The following is a 16142-nucleotide window of genomic DNA, read 5'->3' as shown; positions in this document are numbered from 1 at the left end:
CACCACGTCTGGTTGGTCTGAATCCACACTCTCTTCTGAGGGTTCCCACACCAGAGGCCCTGGGAGTTCCACTACCACTTCTGGTGGGTCTGAATCCAAAGTCTCTTCTGAGGATTCCCCCACCACAGGCCCTTGGAGTTCCTCCGCCACTTCTGGTAGATCTGAATCCACAGTGTCTTCTGAGGGTTCCCACACCACAGGCCCTTGGAGCTTCACCACCACTCCTGGTTGGTCTGGATCCACAGCCTCCTCTGAGGGTTTCCTCACCACAGCCTCTGGGAGTTTCCCCACCAATTCTGGTTGGTCTGAATCCACTCTCTCTTCTGAGGCTTCCCCAACCACAGGCCTTCAGAGTTCCGCCACCAATTCTGGTTGGTCTGAATCCACAGTCTTTTCTGAGGGTTCCCACACCGCAGGTCTTCAGAATTCCACCACAACCTATGGTTGGTCTAAATCCAGAGTGTCTTCTGAGGGCTTCCCCACCACAGTTGATGGGAATTCCACCACCACTTCTGGTTGGTCTGAATCCACAGTCTCTTCTGAGGAGTCCCCCACCACAGGCCCTTGGAGTTCTGCCACCACTTCAGGTTGGTCTGATTCCACAGTCTCTTATGGGGGTTCCCAAACAACAGGCCCTTGGAGTTCCACCGCCACTTCTGGTTGGTCTGAATCTACAGTGTCTTCTGAGGGTTCCCACACCACAGGCCCTTGGAGTTTCACCACCACTTCTGGTTGGTCTGAATCCACTGTCTCCTCTGAGCATTTCCTCACCACAGCCTCTGGGAGTTCCCCCACAAATTCTGGTTGGTCTGAATCCACAGTCGCTTCTGAGTGTTCCCACACCACAGGCCCTCTGAGTTCCACCACAATATCTGGTTGGTCTAAATCCACAGTCTCTTCTGAAGTTTTCCTCACCACAGCCTCTGGGAGTTCCCCCACAAATTCTGGTTGGTCTGAATCCACAGTCTCTTCTGAGGGTTCCCCAATCACAGGCCCTGGGAGTTCCACCACCACTTTTGATGGGACTGAATTCTCAGCGTCTTCTGAGGGTTCCCACACCACAGCCACTGGGAGTTCCACCACCACTTCTAAATGGTCTGAATCCACAGTCTTTTCTGAGGGTTTCCACACCACAGTTGCTGGGATTTCTACAGCCCCATCAAGCAATGGAGAGACATTCACTGGCCCAGCTGGATCAAGACAGACTGCCACTGTTGTTACTCAGAAAACCACAGATCACAACACCATATCTGATTCTCCTCAGCTCATGGACTCACCTACAACAACAGTTTCTAAAGGGGATGGAAGTCTTGTGTCCACTTCACGTCCAGTTGAATCCATTACCACATCCAGTGGTGATGAACAAACACCGACATTTTATATTGAAACCACTGTGTCCACGACTCTCTCAGCGCCGTCAACACACACACTCTCCTCTTACTCCTCATCTTCTACACCTTTAAGTTCTGAGCAACTTTCTACCACCACCTCCAGCACTGGACACAACACAACAGCAATTACTGAAATGCCCTCGGCCCTCACAACAATTTCCGAATCATCTAAATCAACCATTTCGTCTGGAACTTCCTATCCTGGGCATTATGGTAGCGTTGCTTCCTCTTCAAGCTCCAGCCAGCTGTTTACCACCCCCTCTGTCTCTGCACAGACAACCACAGGCCTCACCAAGGAAACCACATTTTCTACCTCTACTCCTGATTCATCAAAACCTACAGGTACCTTGAACAGCACTGTTACTGAAGGGAATGAAATTTCTGCTTCCACATCAAGGCCTAGAGAATCCTTAATCACTTCTGGTGGTTATGGACACATGATCACATCTTCTCCTCCAGGATCCACTTTCTACACAACCTCCACAGAGGGGTCCACACCATCATTCTCTATCCCTTCTTTGCATAGTACATACAATGCAAGTCCTTCCGCATTAAGCCCCAGTGAGATCTCTACCCACATTGTGGTCTCAGAACCTATCACCATGACTGCCAAAGAGGAGTCAACTTCTGGCTTTTCTCCTCCTCTGTCCTCCACTTCACCTGGCTCCACTGGTGCTCCAGTCCCTGGTTTCAGTACCATTTCAACTCTGTGTCCCCCACTCGCTGGTACACACACAGCTGTGATGACAACCCACTCTCCAGCTATGACAACAAGTAAGTCTCCTCGTTTGTCACTCTATGGGTTCCTCCTGCTCATCTTCCCTTATCAGCTAATCAGTTTTGTACTCCTTGTGGTCTTGTTCCACACTTCCAGTGCCTTTTTGTTACCAATGTACATCATCCATGCAGATGATGTTGCTCCCTTTCGATTTGTAGGGCCCTTGTTTTCTTTGTGTGTCCTCTATTTTTTTTTAATTTATTTATTTTATTTTTGGCTGCTTTGGGTCTTTCCTGATGCACGCAGGCTTTCTCTAGCTGTGGCGAACCAGGGCTACTCTTCGCTGCGGTGTGTGGGCCTCTCCTGTCACGGAGCACGGGCTCTAGGCTCACGGGCTTCAGTAGCTGTGGCTCGCGGGCTCAGTAGTTGTGGCACACGGGCTTAGTTGCTCCACGGCACATGGGATCTTCCCAGACCAGGGCTCAAACTCGTGCCCCCTGCATTGGCAGGCGGACTCCCAACCACTGCGCCACCAGGGAAGCCCCTTTGTGTGTCCTCTTTTATCTCTTGCTTCCTTCCTCTCTGTTGTCCCTCTTCCTTTCCCTACTCTCTCCTGGGGGTTGAGGTGGTGACAAATGGATCTCGGTTGCTGCATGATCATCTGGTCCCATCCCCATCTTTCAATGCAGTGTCTGAATGATGGGACTTGGAACAGGAGTCAATGTTTTTGTGTTTTGGGCTTCCATGGTAACCTCTGTGAATGTTCTACCCCTTCTCAGGGCAGTGCTACAATGGGGCCACTTGGAACGGAGAAGAATGTGCCTGTACCCAAGGCTACTTTGGTTACCAGTGTCAGTCCCTCTTGGAATACTTATTCATAGGTAAAGACCTTTCCTGAGACTTGTAGATCATCCCCACATCCCTTAACCACTTAAAATAGGAGGGCAGCACTGGAAGGATCATTTGCTACCACTGCTTAATTGTGCAGGTAGAGGAGAAAATGTGACTTTCACCCAGACCAAAACGCAGGTAGAACATGGACCTTCTGCCTCCCCCTTCTGGGTCCTTTTCACTAGCTAACCTGCCTCTCTCATCAGGATGATCATCTAGAGGCCTCCATTTAGGTCTCACTTGGTTGTGATCCTGGCCACTAGCTCTTCCTGGTATACAGAGGCAAGGGGCAGAAGTTTCAGCTACTCCTACCTGCCTTTTGAGTTTCCATCCTCCCTCCTACACACTTCCTCTACTTCCCCAAAACCAATAGATGAAGAATTAACTAATCCTGCAAGGCATTACTGGGAGGTTGCTGTCTCATGCATAATGTGTCCTCTTCCCACAGAAGTCCCAGAAAAAATCAATGCCACTGTAGAACTGAGAGTGAAAGTAACTAACAGAAATTTCACAGAAGACCTAAATAACATATCCTCCCATACATACCTGAATTTTGTTCAACTATTCAAGAGTCAGGTAAGAGCAGAGGAAGCCTAGATTCACCAATGTGAGAGGGGATGCCAGGGCTCATCTTGACTTACTGTTCAGGGCTTCTCAGCTCTTGGGTCCCTTCAGCCTAAGTCCTGAGAGGGGGGCGGTTCCTCTGAGAGCCTCCTTCCTTGAGCCATACCCCTCCAACACATCCTGGAAGAGGGAACATCCCTCTGCCTTCCCTTCCTTCTTTCCTATGGGCTAATACAGGGGCTCCTTGGGGAAAGAGAACAGGGGCTGCTGCACACTCCAGGCTTCTATGAGCTCAGCTGTCTTGTTTCTTTCAGATGGATAAAGCTTACAGGAGCAAAGACTTTCCACAATACAGAGGCGTGATCATTAGGAAACTACTGTGAGTATGGGGGTGGAGAGATTTATAGACTATGGGAAGCTCCTTCTCTCTTGCCTGCTCTCCTGTCTCCTCCTATCATGAATGATTCGAGTATCAGTACCTGGCTGGGTCAAAAAGGTCCTCAGCTAGAAGGCAACACCTGAGGGCTCTGAGACCATGCATTCATTCATTCAGCACTCATCCAAGTAACAAACTAGTATTGAAAGCCTACCCTGTGCTAGGTGCTGCGAGCACAGTGGTTCTGGTCTTCATGGAGCTTAGAGTGGCAGAACACAGGTAGCAGAATGGCTGTGCAGTCTGTCTAGAATTATGGTAAGGGACACCCAAGGTGCAGTGGGAGAGGTCCTGAATGCAAGCTCAGTGAGATGGAGGGAAATCCTCCTGGAGGAAGTGACAGCTAAGCTGAGGCTTGAAGGATGAGGAGAAATGAGCCAAGTAGAAGGAAAGGAGGAGGAGAGTGTTACAAGAGGAAATCAATGACGATGGGCCTAGAGGTGAGAGAAAGGAGGGTAGATTCCAAGAACATAAAGCACACTTGGCTGCTTGAGGACAAAGGGGTCATGGTGGGAGAGGAGGTTAGAAAGGTAACCTGTGCCAAGCTATTTAGATGTGAAGCAATTGTGGCCCATTGGGATAGTATCCGATCTGCACTGCAGACAACTCAATTTGGCTACAGGGCTGAGAATGGGTGGACAGAGGAGGGAGATGATAGCAGCCTGGACCTCAGAGGTGATAATGAAGAAGAAAAGTATCCAGTGTGAAAGGTCTTTAGGGGGCAGGACCAGCAGATCATGGGAGTTTGATGGGTGTTTTGAGAAAAGGAGGAACGACACCAGATTTCTGGGCTTCTGGGAGTGCGGGGTGCCCTTTGCTGAAATGAGGAACACAAGGAAGAGCAGAATGGGAGACGAAGATGATGAGTTTGGCCTGGGGGCCCAGCCACGTGGAGTGGCTGAGTGATGGAGCAGCTGATGGTCAAACATGGGATAGGAAGGGTCTACAGTGGAGGCACTGGTGTTGGCATCCCTAGATAGACATCGCTGGAAGCCCTGGGAGTAGACCAGATGGCCGGGGCCGTCGTCACAGCACAGAAGCGAAGATGTACCAGGGAAGGAGCATGGGAAGCCCCAACATTGAAAGGATAGGCAGGAGAATCAGAACTCTGAGAGGAGAGTGCAAAGAAGCAGACAGAGGGGTGGGAAGGGAGCCTGGGGGTGTCAGGTCCCAACATGTCCAGGGCCCTTTGTGTTCCATAGCCTAGTGTCCTCCACCCCCACCCAGCATCAGAGCCATTGTCTCCATCTCCCTTCTGGCTCAGGATTTTGTTGTTTCAAGTCCTCCTGGGTCCTGCTCCTGACTTCTCTGTCACAATGGCTGTGACTAGTGATGGACCTTGTCTCAAGTTCTCTCTGCTGAGAGCATTGCTGACTGTCTAACAAGAAGCTTCTGGGTTGAAATCCAACGTTTCTAAAGCAGCTTCATGTTTCTTCATTTCTGAACGCTTACTTTTTTGGTTTTGTAAATATAATCCAATAGCTTCTACTTTACATTTTTTAATTAAAAATTTTTTCATTGTAGTAAAATACCCATAACATAAAGTCTGCCATTAATCACTGAATTCGCCATTTTGAGTGTACGGTTCAGCAGCATTAAGTCCATCCACATTGTTGTGCAACCACCACTGTCCTTCTCCAGAACTTTTTCATCTTCCCAAACTGAAGCTCTGTCGCCATTCAACAATAACTCCCAATTCCTCCTCATCCCACCCCTGGCAACTACCACGTTACCTTCTGTCTCTACAAATTTGATTACTCCAGGGACCTCATATTGCGACTCATAAATACTCATAGAGTAGTTGTTTTTTTGCAACTGGCTTATTTCACTTAGCATAATGTCCTCAAGGTTCATGCATGTTGTAGCGTGTCTCAAAATTTCCTTCCTTTTTGAGCCTGAATAATATTTCATTGTATGTACAGACTATATTTTGTTTATTCATTCATCCACTGATGGGCGCTTAAATTGCTTTCACCGTTTAGTTTTTATGAATAACACTGCGATGAACATGGGTGTACAAATATTTCTTCCTGCCTCTGCTTTCAATTCTTTGGGCTAGATGCCCAGAGGTGGAATTGCTGGACCATATGGTCATTCTGTTTTTAAGTTTTTGAGGAACCATCATACTGTTTTCCACAGTGGCCGCACCATTTTACATTCCCACCAACGATGCACGAGGGTTCAGTTTCTCCGCATCTTTGCCCAACAGCTTCCATTTTTAGGAATGAATTCCACCCATTGGCATATATTGTTATCACAGGTTTACTCTGTAGCCTCCCTCTAGGTTGTTACCTGCTGGAGGGAAGAGTCTCTATTCTGTCCTGCCTCTGGGACATATGGCTAATTGTTTCTCATCACCTCTCTTGCTTCTTGGGCCCTGCTTGCTGGGAGGGCGGGCAACACAGGGTAGCTGACGATTCCTAATTCCAGCAAAGGCAGCGTCGTGGTGGAACATGAAGTCGTCATGGAGGCAAACTTCACTTCAGAGTTTCAGGAGCTGTTTGCAAACCTCACTAAGATCATAAAGGCCAAGGTTATGAATGAGACCGGAAAGCTACCCAGTAATTCTGAAGCGTGCAAAAGTAAGCCCATCTAAAACCCCTTGATGTTGGTGGGGAAAGGATGGGAGGGGTCGCTTAGGGAGGTCTCAGCCCCATCCCCACACCTCACCTCTCTCCTCTCTTCCGGAGCTCCAGAGACCTCCCTCCCCAGCAGTCATGCCCGGATACCTTCCGCAGACTCTGTGCTGCGGCCAGCAGTCCCTCCCAGTCCCGGGCTGAGGTTGTCACCAGCCCTAATGTCCCCATCTGAGCAAGCTCACAGGCCCAGCTGCATCTGGGGATGGCCAAGATCCTACTAGCCTTGTTCCCAGCAAGGAGGAGGGGAAGGCTGGCTGCCCCCAGGGGGCAGAGGCGCCATATCTATTTTGTTCTTTCCCACCACCCTGGGCAGACATCTCATTCCTGTGCTACAATGAGAAGGACACCTTCGTGAATGAGACCGTGAAGCTCGGCTTTGACGTGCAAGGTAAGCAGCTCCGCAGAGTGTGGATGGTAAACCTGAGGGCTAGAGGGCGTGTTCACCAGGCTGACGCTTCCTGCCCGCCCCCCACCCCCAGGGCAATGCACTCAGAAAGTTGCGAAGGAATTCGCCCAATTCTACTACGTGGATGATCTGAATGGGAAGCTGGCCTGTGTGACCAAGTGCACCCTGGGGACGAAGTCGCAAATGAACTGTCACCACGGCAGGTGCCAGCTTCAGCGAAGTGGCCCCCGTTGCCTGTGAGCCTCTACCCTCTCTGGTGGCAGGGCCCCACTCTCCCCGACAGTCACCCAAGGCGGCAGGGTGGGAGTGGGCAGAGCTCGCAAGGCACCCCTCCCCCCTCCTCTACACCCCTCTTTCTTCTACCCAGGTCTCCCATCTTCCACCCCACCAGAGGGAGAGGGAGGTGCAGATTACAGACACAGGCATCGTAGCACTGAGCAAGCCCCTTCCTGAAAAAGTTCCAGTTACCAATTTCCAAATCTGTATCCATGGATCTCATCTCCATCTGTCATTCGTTTCCCTGACACCATCCCAGCCACCGTGCCATTATCACCTCCCGCTGTAGCTGGGACGCGACATTCGGGAGATCATAAATTAAAGTACAAAATATAAAACACGGTAACAGGCTGTCAAAGTGCCAACTACTTAGTGTTTAGATGGGTGAACATCACGTGTTTGGGACGAGGTACCGGCGCTCTCGGATTCTGAATTCCTGCTCCGCAGATCTGTGGTCCCTGCACACCCTCCCCGCCCCTTAGCCTTGAGAGTCAGGGAGAGCACCCAGCAACCGTCCTCAGAGGGAGAGCTGGTTTCCTGTGCTTTGATATTGATTTTTTTCTTTCGGGAGACTGGGTGGGTGAGGGATGCTGGTGGGCTGGCCTGAGCTTGTGTGTGTCCCCAGGTGCCTGAACTCGGACACGCACTGGCACTGGGGAGAAAGCTGTGAATTCAGCACCAGCAAGAGCATGGCGTATGGGATCGTAGGGGCCGTGGTGGTGCTACTGGTGGTCTCGGTGGTGGTCCTGGCCATCTCACTCAGCCAATCCCAGAGAAAACTGCACAGGTGAGCTTCTGGGGCTGGGGCGGGGCCTGGGGAGAGGGGACCACAGTCAGAATAACGTGAGGCTCTGCTCCTTCCAGCTGAGCAGTCAGCTGAGGCCCAGGGCAGCCTGCTGATCTGACAGGACATGTCTGTTTGGCAGAGAAATGGAAACAAAAACATATGTACTGAAATTGGATTATGTAATGAAATTACCTGGTGCTTCTTATCACCTTGGCTTCCCTAGAGCAACACCGTCACACTCGGACACTGGGAAAGACCGCCGTCGCTTTCCCCCAATTGTAAAATGCATAAGACCCACCTGAGAAGGTTGAGTAATGCTCAGCACAGCACCTGGCCGGCAATCGAAGGGAACTGCCCTGACTCTAGTCCAATGCCCCCATCTCACAGATAAGGACACTGAGGCCCACTGAGGCGTTGGGGGGGCCAGGCCGTGGTGACATCCCCAGGAATGCTTTTTGTTTTCTGCGGCTGTCGCTGGGGGAAGTCTCCTCCCTGACTCAGGGCTTGGCCAGGACAGCCCCTTCCGGAAGCCCGAGGTTCAGAGGCCTCTGAGCCCCCTCCCCCGCCTCTCTGCCATGAGCTGCTCACGGCATTTCTGTTGGCAGGCAAGAGAACAACCTGTCTCGAGACTGGCAAGAAGAAGATGTCCTTGTCAGCTTCCAGAGCGCCGGCGTCTGGGAAGGTAGATCTCGTCAGGGGCCAGGACGGGGCAGGCTGGAGGGCGTAGAAGTGCCAAAGTCGGGCTCAGTGGGGTTGTGGGTGACACGCGCGCACATCCTGCCAGGTCGCCCCACCTCTGCTGCAGAAGCCAGGCTCCTCTGCAGCCTCCTGACCCCGAGCCTCCACGGGCAGCCCCTGCTGGCCCTCCGGCCTTTTCTCGCTCCTCCCCGTCAAGTTCCGTGCACTCCAGTCTGTGGCCCATGCCTTTGCATAGACTGGGCTGCTTCCGGTGGTCTGAGTCTCTGCTCACCCGCATCCCACCCTGTTTCCAAAATCCGGTTCATAAGCTGCCCCTCCGTGGAGCTCCACGTGGGTTCAGCCTGCTCTGGCTCCCAGAGCTGCTCCCGGCCCTGCACCCAGCTGCGGTGGAAAACCCTTCCCAGTACTTCCTGACAAACATGATGGAGGGATTCCAGGGATGGCTGAGAGCCTGATCCTGCCCCCGGAGACCACCCCCAGCACACCAGACGCACACAGTTAATAGGATGATAGGGCCATGGCCAGGGCTTGACGGGGCATAGATATACCTGCACCAGCCCAGAGTGGGGCGGGGGTCAGACAAGACTGCGGAGGGGCATCCCCTAGGCTGAGAGCCAGGGCAGTGGTGGGGAGTAAGCCATGTGTTTCCTGCTCCCATGAACATACAGCCCAGTGGGCAGCGAGGCCTTGTCCCACGATGGGAAGGGAAAGGGCTTTCCCGGCAGGGGTCCCTACTTAAGAAAGGACATGGAGGTGGGAAAGAGCACAGTCTGTGGGGGTGTCTGACCCTCCAAGGGCGGATCAGTGGGACGGGAGAATGACAGGGCCAGGTCAAGGCTGGTCAGTGTGCCATGATGGGGGGACACACAGGAGGGGCTTTAAGGGAGGGGGACCAGACTTCGTTTTGAGCAGCTCACTCAGGAAGATCTAAGCGGGACAGCATGAAAGTGGGGAGTCCAGGGAGGGAGAAGCACAGTACCACAGGTGAGGGACGATGAGGCTGAGTGGGGGTGGCATAGACCGGGAGGCGTGGACAGCAGATGACATAGCTCAGATGCCAGTGAGTCAGGCAGGGCGTGTTGTTTGCAGGCTCTGGGCGGGGATGACGGGGCGCAGTGGGGAGAAGCAGCAGGTGGGTTGCGCTGGGCGGGGGTGGGAGGGCAGGGTACAGGGAGGGGGAGGCACCCCAGATCTGGCCAGTCCGAAGCCTGGGGACAGGCCTGCGGCCTGTGGGCAGCACTGGGGGTCAGCCTAGCCCACGGTGGGGAGACAGTGGGAGAGGAGGGCAGGTGGAGGGCCGCGTGGGGGATCTTGAAGGAAGCAGCAGGGGAATGTTCTGGAAGATGCCAGGAGGACCCGGAGCCTGGGGCCCGGAGGCCGAGGAGGAAGTCTGTCTGCAAGATGGGCACAGTGGGTGCTGGACACGTGCCAACTCAAACAAGAGATTCCAGTCGCAGCTGCTTTGTGTCTGCTGTGGCTACCGTTGCCATGAGGAAGTGTGCACGGTGACCGCAAGCAGTCCCGTCCTCCTGCCCCACCCAGACCAAGCGGCCCCTGGGCCTGGGGCCCCTGCTCACCAGCCACGACTTTTGACCCCAGAGCATGTCGGAGGGCTGCTGCTCTGGTGCCCTCCTGTTCCCACGTGACCCTGGGCCAGCTCCCCAGGTCCCCTCCCGAGCCTCAGACAAGCTGTGCTGCTGGGAGGACGGATGGGCAGTGGGAAGGGAGTTTAGGGCAGCTCTGGGGCTGACTCTTCAGAGCTGGTCCTTTTACTGGAAAAAAACCCTCCTCTGGGCGTCTTTGGCTTCCCCCAGGCTCACTCTCACCCCAGTACCTCTCCCTACAGGTCAGAATCTGCAGGGGGACACGTTTGGCCTTGAAAATGTCTACAGACACTTCCAGCCTTCCCTGCAGAATGTGGACCCCAGCACAGAGGTGACTCAGGAGCTACCCCCCCCAGCTAGGGGCTGCTCCCCTGTCCCCCACCCCCTGGGGCTGCCTGGGGAGGGCGGGGCACCCTCGGCCCAGAGGGCAGGTCGCTCCCCGGGGACGCAGCCATCACTACTGGCCCCTCAGCGGTACCTCCTCTCTCCCACCCCCCAGCTCCACATTCAGAGGCCCACGGTGGTGACAGCTGCTCAGTGAGGGGGACAGGGGCTCTCACCCCTCACCCAGATCTGGACGACGAGATAGCGGCTGACAGAGCCCTCCACAGGTCCCGGGGCCGCCAAGAGGAATCAGACGTCAGGGCCCAAGGACAGTCCTCTCAGGGCTGCTGGGTTTGCCCCATCCCCACTGTTGTGACCACACTCTGCTCCCTTGCCCTCCATCCAGGAGCCCCAAGGCATCTTGTTTGCTCTATGGTGACACCCACTCTGGAATTTCCTACCATAAAAGAGCAAGTCTTAGGGCTTCCCTGGTGGCGCAGTGGTTGAGAGTCCGCCTGCCGATGCAGGGGACATGGGTTCGTGCCCCGGTCCGGGAAGGTCCCACATGCCGCAGAGCGGCTGGGCCCGTGAGCCATGTCCGCTGAGCCTGCGCGTCCGGAGCCTGTGCTCCGCAACGGGAGAGGCCACAACAGTGAGAGGCCCGCGTACGGCAAAAAAGAAAAAAAAAGAGCAAGTCTTAAAGTGCAGAGTGTAGCCTGAGTGGTCTCCTCCCCTCCCCTGCAGGGCAGGGGCCTGGTTGCAGGCCTGCATGTCTGGGAGGGTCCTTCTCAAGAGAGCACTCCTTCCAAGGTTGGAGGCTCGGCCCCTTCCTGTGCCCCACATGTGGGGCAGTGAGCCCTTTGTCTGCTCCAAGCAGGGGCAGTGGCGGGCCCACCTCTGCCTGAGGTCTCTGCGGCCGAGAGTGGACCTAGGGCCCAGGGAGGGGGGGAGCCCCCAGAAAGGCCAAAGAGTGAGTGCTTTGCCCTGCTGATCTTGAGAGGGGCCTAGGTCACTCCAGATGACCAGAGGGGCTGTGCTTACCTGTGAACCCACAGACCCAAGAACTCTCAGTCATCCTGGAACTGGGCACTGTCCCAGCTGCGTCCATGACCTGCACCCTGTGACCTGGTGGGGTACCCATAGCGGCGGTAAAGCTGGCTTGAGAAGAGGGGAGAGGGGTCGCATTCCCTGGGGCTGGAGTCGAAAGCAGGGCACCCTTCTCCTCGGAGGCTCAGGCCCACCCTCTCCTCCACCTTCCACCTCCCTCCCGGGGTCCCATTAGCTCTTCCAGGCTGCTTCAGGCCCTGTGCCTGTCCCTTCAGAGCGATGGCAAATCTGATGGCCTGTGTGCCTATGTGCTGCCCAGCCAGGGAGGGGCTCCCCTTCCCTCTGCCCTTTGGCCTGGAACAGAGCTGAACCTCCAGTCATTAGTGAAGCTTCCACGCTTCCTCAGATGACCCCCAGCTCTCCGGTGTCTCGGGATCAAAGGGCTTGGGGCCCATTTATTTCTGGGATTTCTTGACCGACTTTCATTTCGCCAATTCCCGAAAGGGTGTAAGGCAGGTACGCTGCCTTCCAGACTCAGTCACCAGTCTCCAAAGTCGAGACTGGTGACAATGACACTCTGCCTGCTGCCTCTGGTCCTTCAGCTCCCACCCCCACATGGTGAATGACGCCCGCCCACCCACTGCCCTCACAGCCCCAGCCCTACCATCTCCTGGACCTGCCCACGCCCAGGGAGGGCTGTGTCTTGGGGCCACAGTTGGGGGTACCCTCAGCCTCCTGCCCCTTGCCTACTCCTCTCCCCTCCCCTGTGAGATTTGGGGGAAGAGCCAGGGCTTTGGGGCTCATCTGAGTTAGCCTTAGCCTCTCTGAGCCTCAGTTTCTGCTCCAGAAAGTGAGAATAAGAAAACTGACTTGCGGACTTCCCTGGTGGTGCAGTGGATAAGACTCCACACTCCCAATGCAGGGGACCCAGGTTCAATCTCTGGTCAGGGAACTAGATCTTACATGCATGCCACAACTAAGAGTTCGAATGCCACAACTAAGGAGCCCTGGAGCCACAACTAAGGAGCCCGCCTGCCTCAACTAAGACCTGGTGCAGGGCTTCCCTGGTGGTGCAGTGGTTAAGAATCTGCCTGCCAATGCAGGGGATACGGGTTCGAGCCCTGGTCCGGGAAGATCCCACATGCCGCGGAGCAACTAAACCCGTGCGCCACAACTACTGAGCCTGTGTACCACAACTACTGAAAGCCCTTCAGGGCTTCAGCAGGCACAGCCCCTTATTTATTTTTTAAAATAAACATTAAAAAAAGAAAAAGAAAAAGAAAACTGACTTGTCAGGGATGGAGAATCAGACAGAGTGCCCCAGTCATGATCTGTGGCACATGACGGCTGTTCAGTCAATGGTAGGGTCTGTCCTTACCCCGCGAATATGCCCCTCCAACCCCCTCGCACCTCCCACCCCTGCCCCAGATGCCCGGGGCTCTCCTTTACATGACACAAGACAAATGTCTTACATCTCAGCTCTCTCCAACTCTTGTCCTGGCCATTTCTGCGTCACCCCGTCCCTGCCTTGTGCCCTGAGGTTGTCACAGGGCTGTCAGGCAACCCGGAATCAGGGGAAAGGCCACTGTTGTAGCCAAATGGGCACAAGATAGGGTTTGGGGACAAACCCTAACCCTAACCCAGATTCTAATCCTGCCATGAAGCAGCCGTGTGCCATGGGGCAACTCAGTTTGTCTCTGGCCTCAGTTTCTCCCCCTAAAGGACAAAGGTTGGGGCCTCTAGGATTCCTTCCAACTCAGCTGCCCTGGGCTCCATGGCCGTAGGACTGGGTTCAGGTTGGCAGAAGATGATAACGGGTCCTCGTTGGACCCTCCAGGATCTACTCTGCCCCTCACCTGCCCCCAGAGAAAGAGGGAAGGGAATAAAGGCTGAAATCAAACTGTGGCCTCAGGATTCCCACCCTCTAGGGGTGTCATCCTGGGATCGCCTGGGTGAGGAGGGAAGGGAGTTTGGGGGCCGAAGTGGAGGGCTTATGCTGGGCCCTGTAGATGTCATTCAAACAGCCATGTCCTGGCCTGTGTCCTGCCCTAAGTTCACGACCCCAGGAGCAGTGGGGGCTCCTGACACCCTGTCCCCGACCCTGGACAACTCTCCTTCAAGGAGGAAATGGGGTGAGGGAGGGGGAGAAAGCACACCTAAGCATAATCATGGAGGCTGTGGCCTCCTTGGTCCAAACCTGCCCACAGGAGGCAGGGCCTTCTCTGGGGGCCAGCCTGAGGACTGACTGGGCAAATGAAGAGGATGGAGGTGGGAAGAGGGTGAGGGAGGCTGGGGCAGGGCGGAGCAGTGGCTTGGCTTGCTCTAAGGCGGGGAGTGCGGCACTGATTTGAACCCTGCCACTCCTTCGCATAGATTCCCAGGGTAACAGAACCAATAGCTGCTATCTTATCTGTAGTAAGACTGACACCCTCTTTCCGGAACTTTCAATGCCTTCCAGACTCTTAGTCACTTATCTCTAATGGGGGCACTTGGGGCACTGTGATGTGCCTTTCCCGCCTCCCTCTCAGATGCCTCCACCCTCCCCTGCCCCGCCCTCTTTCTTCCTGCTTCTCCCTTCCCTTTTTCTGGCCCTCTCTTCCCTTCCCTCTCCCTTTCTTCCCCTTCTATTCTCCCCACCTTTCCTCCATCAACCCTTAGCCTCTAACCACTTTCTGCACACTGGGACTCATCGCATCTCTGGCCTCAGTCTCCCCCTCTGTGAAATGGAGCCTTTCAGACTCTCTGCTCCTGTTGCCCAGGATTCTGTGGCCTTTTCTCTGGGCCTGGCATTCACTGGTCTGGAGACCCCTGACCAGCTCTGAGTGGCATCTGACTCTCCCATGTTTCTTCTCTGGGGACCCGGAACCATATACCTCCTCAGGCTATGGGGCTAAGGATGGCAGGATGGGGCGTGGGCCGTGAGCTACATCCTGGTGGCCTGTGCTCGGCCTTTCCCTTTCCCAGAAGACACACCCTCTCCCGCTGCCCCCGCTTTCAGCACACCCCAGTTATATTGTACATGAAAGAAACACGAACCATTTCAGCCCAGGGCAGCCCTGTCTAGCCTTAGCAAGTGCCTTCTCGCCTTCCACACGAATGGGACCAAGGCCTGGTTGCTCAGTCCTCTGTCTACAGCAGGTCCCTCTGTCCTTTCCGCCCTCCCCCTTATCCTCACCTGCCTGACATCATCTGACCTGGGCCCTTTCATTTGCCCCTGGTCCCTGTTTCCACCACCATCCTACCCTTGTCCTCCTTCTGAGAGTCTGGGGAAGACAGACTCAAGCGTCTATCCCTCCCACACCCCCTATCCCACCCCGAATAAGGCCCACCTCCTCTGAGGGAGCTTCCTGGGGGTCTCCACTAACTTCTCTCCCCTAGAACCCACCCCTGCGACCACAGGTGACCAGAAAGAGATTGTATGTGCTTCCTGTGGTTGCTGTAACACATTCCCACAACCCGAGTGGCTTAGAAGGACAGGAGTTTATTGTCTCACAGTCACAGAGGCCAGAAGTCCAAAACCAAGCTGTCAGCAGGACGTGCTCCCTCTGAGGTTGGCAGGGAAGTGTCTGTTCCGGGCCTCTGTCCTGGCTTCTGGTGGCTGACTGGCGATCTTGGTGTCCCTTGGCTTGTGGCCACAGCACCCTTATCTCGCCCTTTACCTTCACGTGTCCTGCTGCCTGTGTGCATATCTGTGTCCAAACATCCCCTTTTCATAAGGAAGCCAGTCGTTTTCAATTAGAGGCCCACCCTACTCCAGTGTGACCTCATCTTAACTAATTATATCTGCAATGACCCTATTTCCAAATGTCACATTCTGTGGTACTAGGGGTTAGGACTTCACCATATGAATTTGGGGAGGGGGACACAATTCAACCCATAACAGAGGCCATGAGGAGTTTCAAGCACGGGAGTAATCTGACAGATGTGTTTTGAAGAGATCCCTCTAGCTGTGGTGTAAAGGACTGTTTGGTGTGGGAGCCCAAGTGGGAAGCAAGGTGGGCGGCGATGATGCTGAAAACTCCAGCCTCTGTGCACTGGTGCCCAACTGAATCTCAGAGACAGAGTTTTGGGTGAAGTAGAAAAGAATAGCTTTATTGCTCTGCCAAACAAAGGGGGACACAGCGGGCTTGTGCCCCTCAAAACTGTGTGTCCCAACCTGGAGGGATTTGGTGAGGAGTTTTATAGCAATGTTTCAAAGGCAGGATTGGCGGTAAGGATTAGGGTATGTGAAGGGCCTGCACTCATTTAATCTGATCTCAGGTAGTCTCTTGATGAGCTTCTCTGGTTCCTTTAGTCTGGCCTCAGGTGGTCTTCTCTGGAATGAAGAATACTAACGTCTTCCATTTGTTGGGGGTTTTAGTTC

At 54.3% G+C, this 16142-nt stretch overlaps 1 protein-coding gene across 1 annotated transcript in view; it reads left to right on the top strand.

Moving 5' to 3' along the window:
• LOC101278554 (mucin-12) overlaps window positions 1-11212 on the top strand; it is a 42653-nt gene extending 31441 nt beyond the window's left edge. Inside the window, exons 2-12 of the mRNA XM_012532671.2 lie at window positions 2889-2990; window positions 3449-3576; window positions 3879-3943; window positions 6428-6579; window positions 6950-7024; window positions 7116-7278; window positions 7944-8105; window positions 8409-8411; window positions 8711-8787; window positions 10651-10739; window positions 10908-11212. Of these exons, the coding sequence (XP_012388125.1) occupies window positions 2889-2990; window positions 3449-3576; window positions 3879-3943; window positions 6428-6579; window positions 6950-7024; window positions 7116-7278; window positions 7944-8105; window positions 8409-8411; window positions 8711-8787; window positions 10651-10739; window positions 10908-10949 (1058 nt within the window). The 3' untranslated portion in view covers window positions 10950-11212. The remainder of the gene's footprint in view (window positions 1-2888; window positions 2991-3448; window positions 3577-3878; window positions 3944-6427; window positions 6580-6949; window positions 7025-7115; window positions 7279-7943; window positions 8106-8408; window positions 8412-8710; window positions 8788-10650; window positions 10740-10907) is intronic.
• Window positions 11213-16142: the final 4930 nt, after the last annotated feature.

This window comes from Orcinus orca, chromosome 16 (genome assembly GCF_937001465.1).
Source record: "Orcinus orca chromosome 16, mOrcOrc1.1, whole genome shotgun sequence".
Lineage (NCBI taxonomy): Eukaryota > Metazoa > Chordata > Mammalia > Artiodactyla > Delphinidae > Orcinus > Orcinus orca.
The sequence above is the reverse complement of the archived record's forward strand: the minus strand, read 5'-3'. Positions and strand labels throughout refer to the sequence as shown.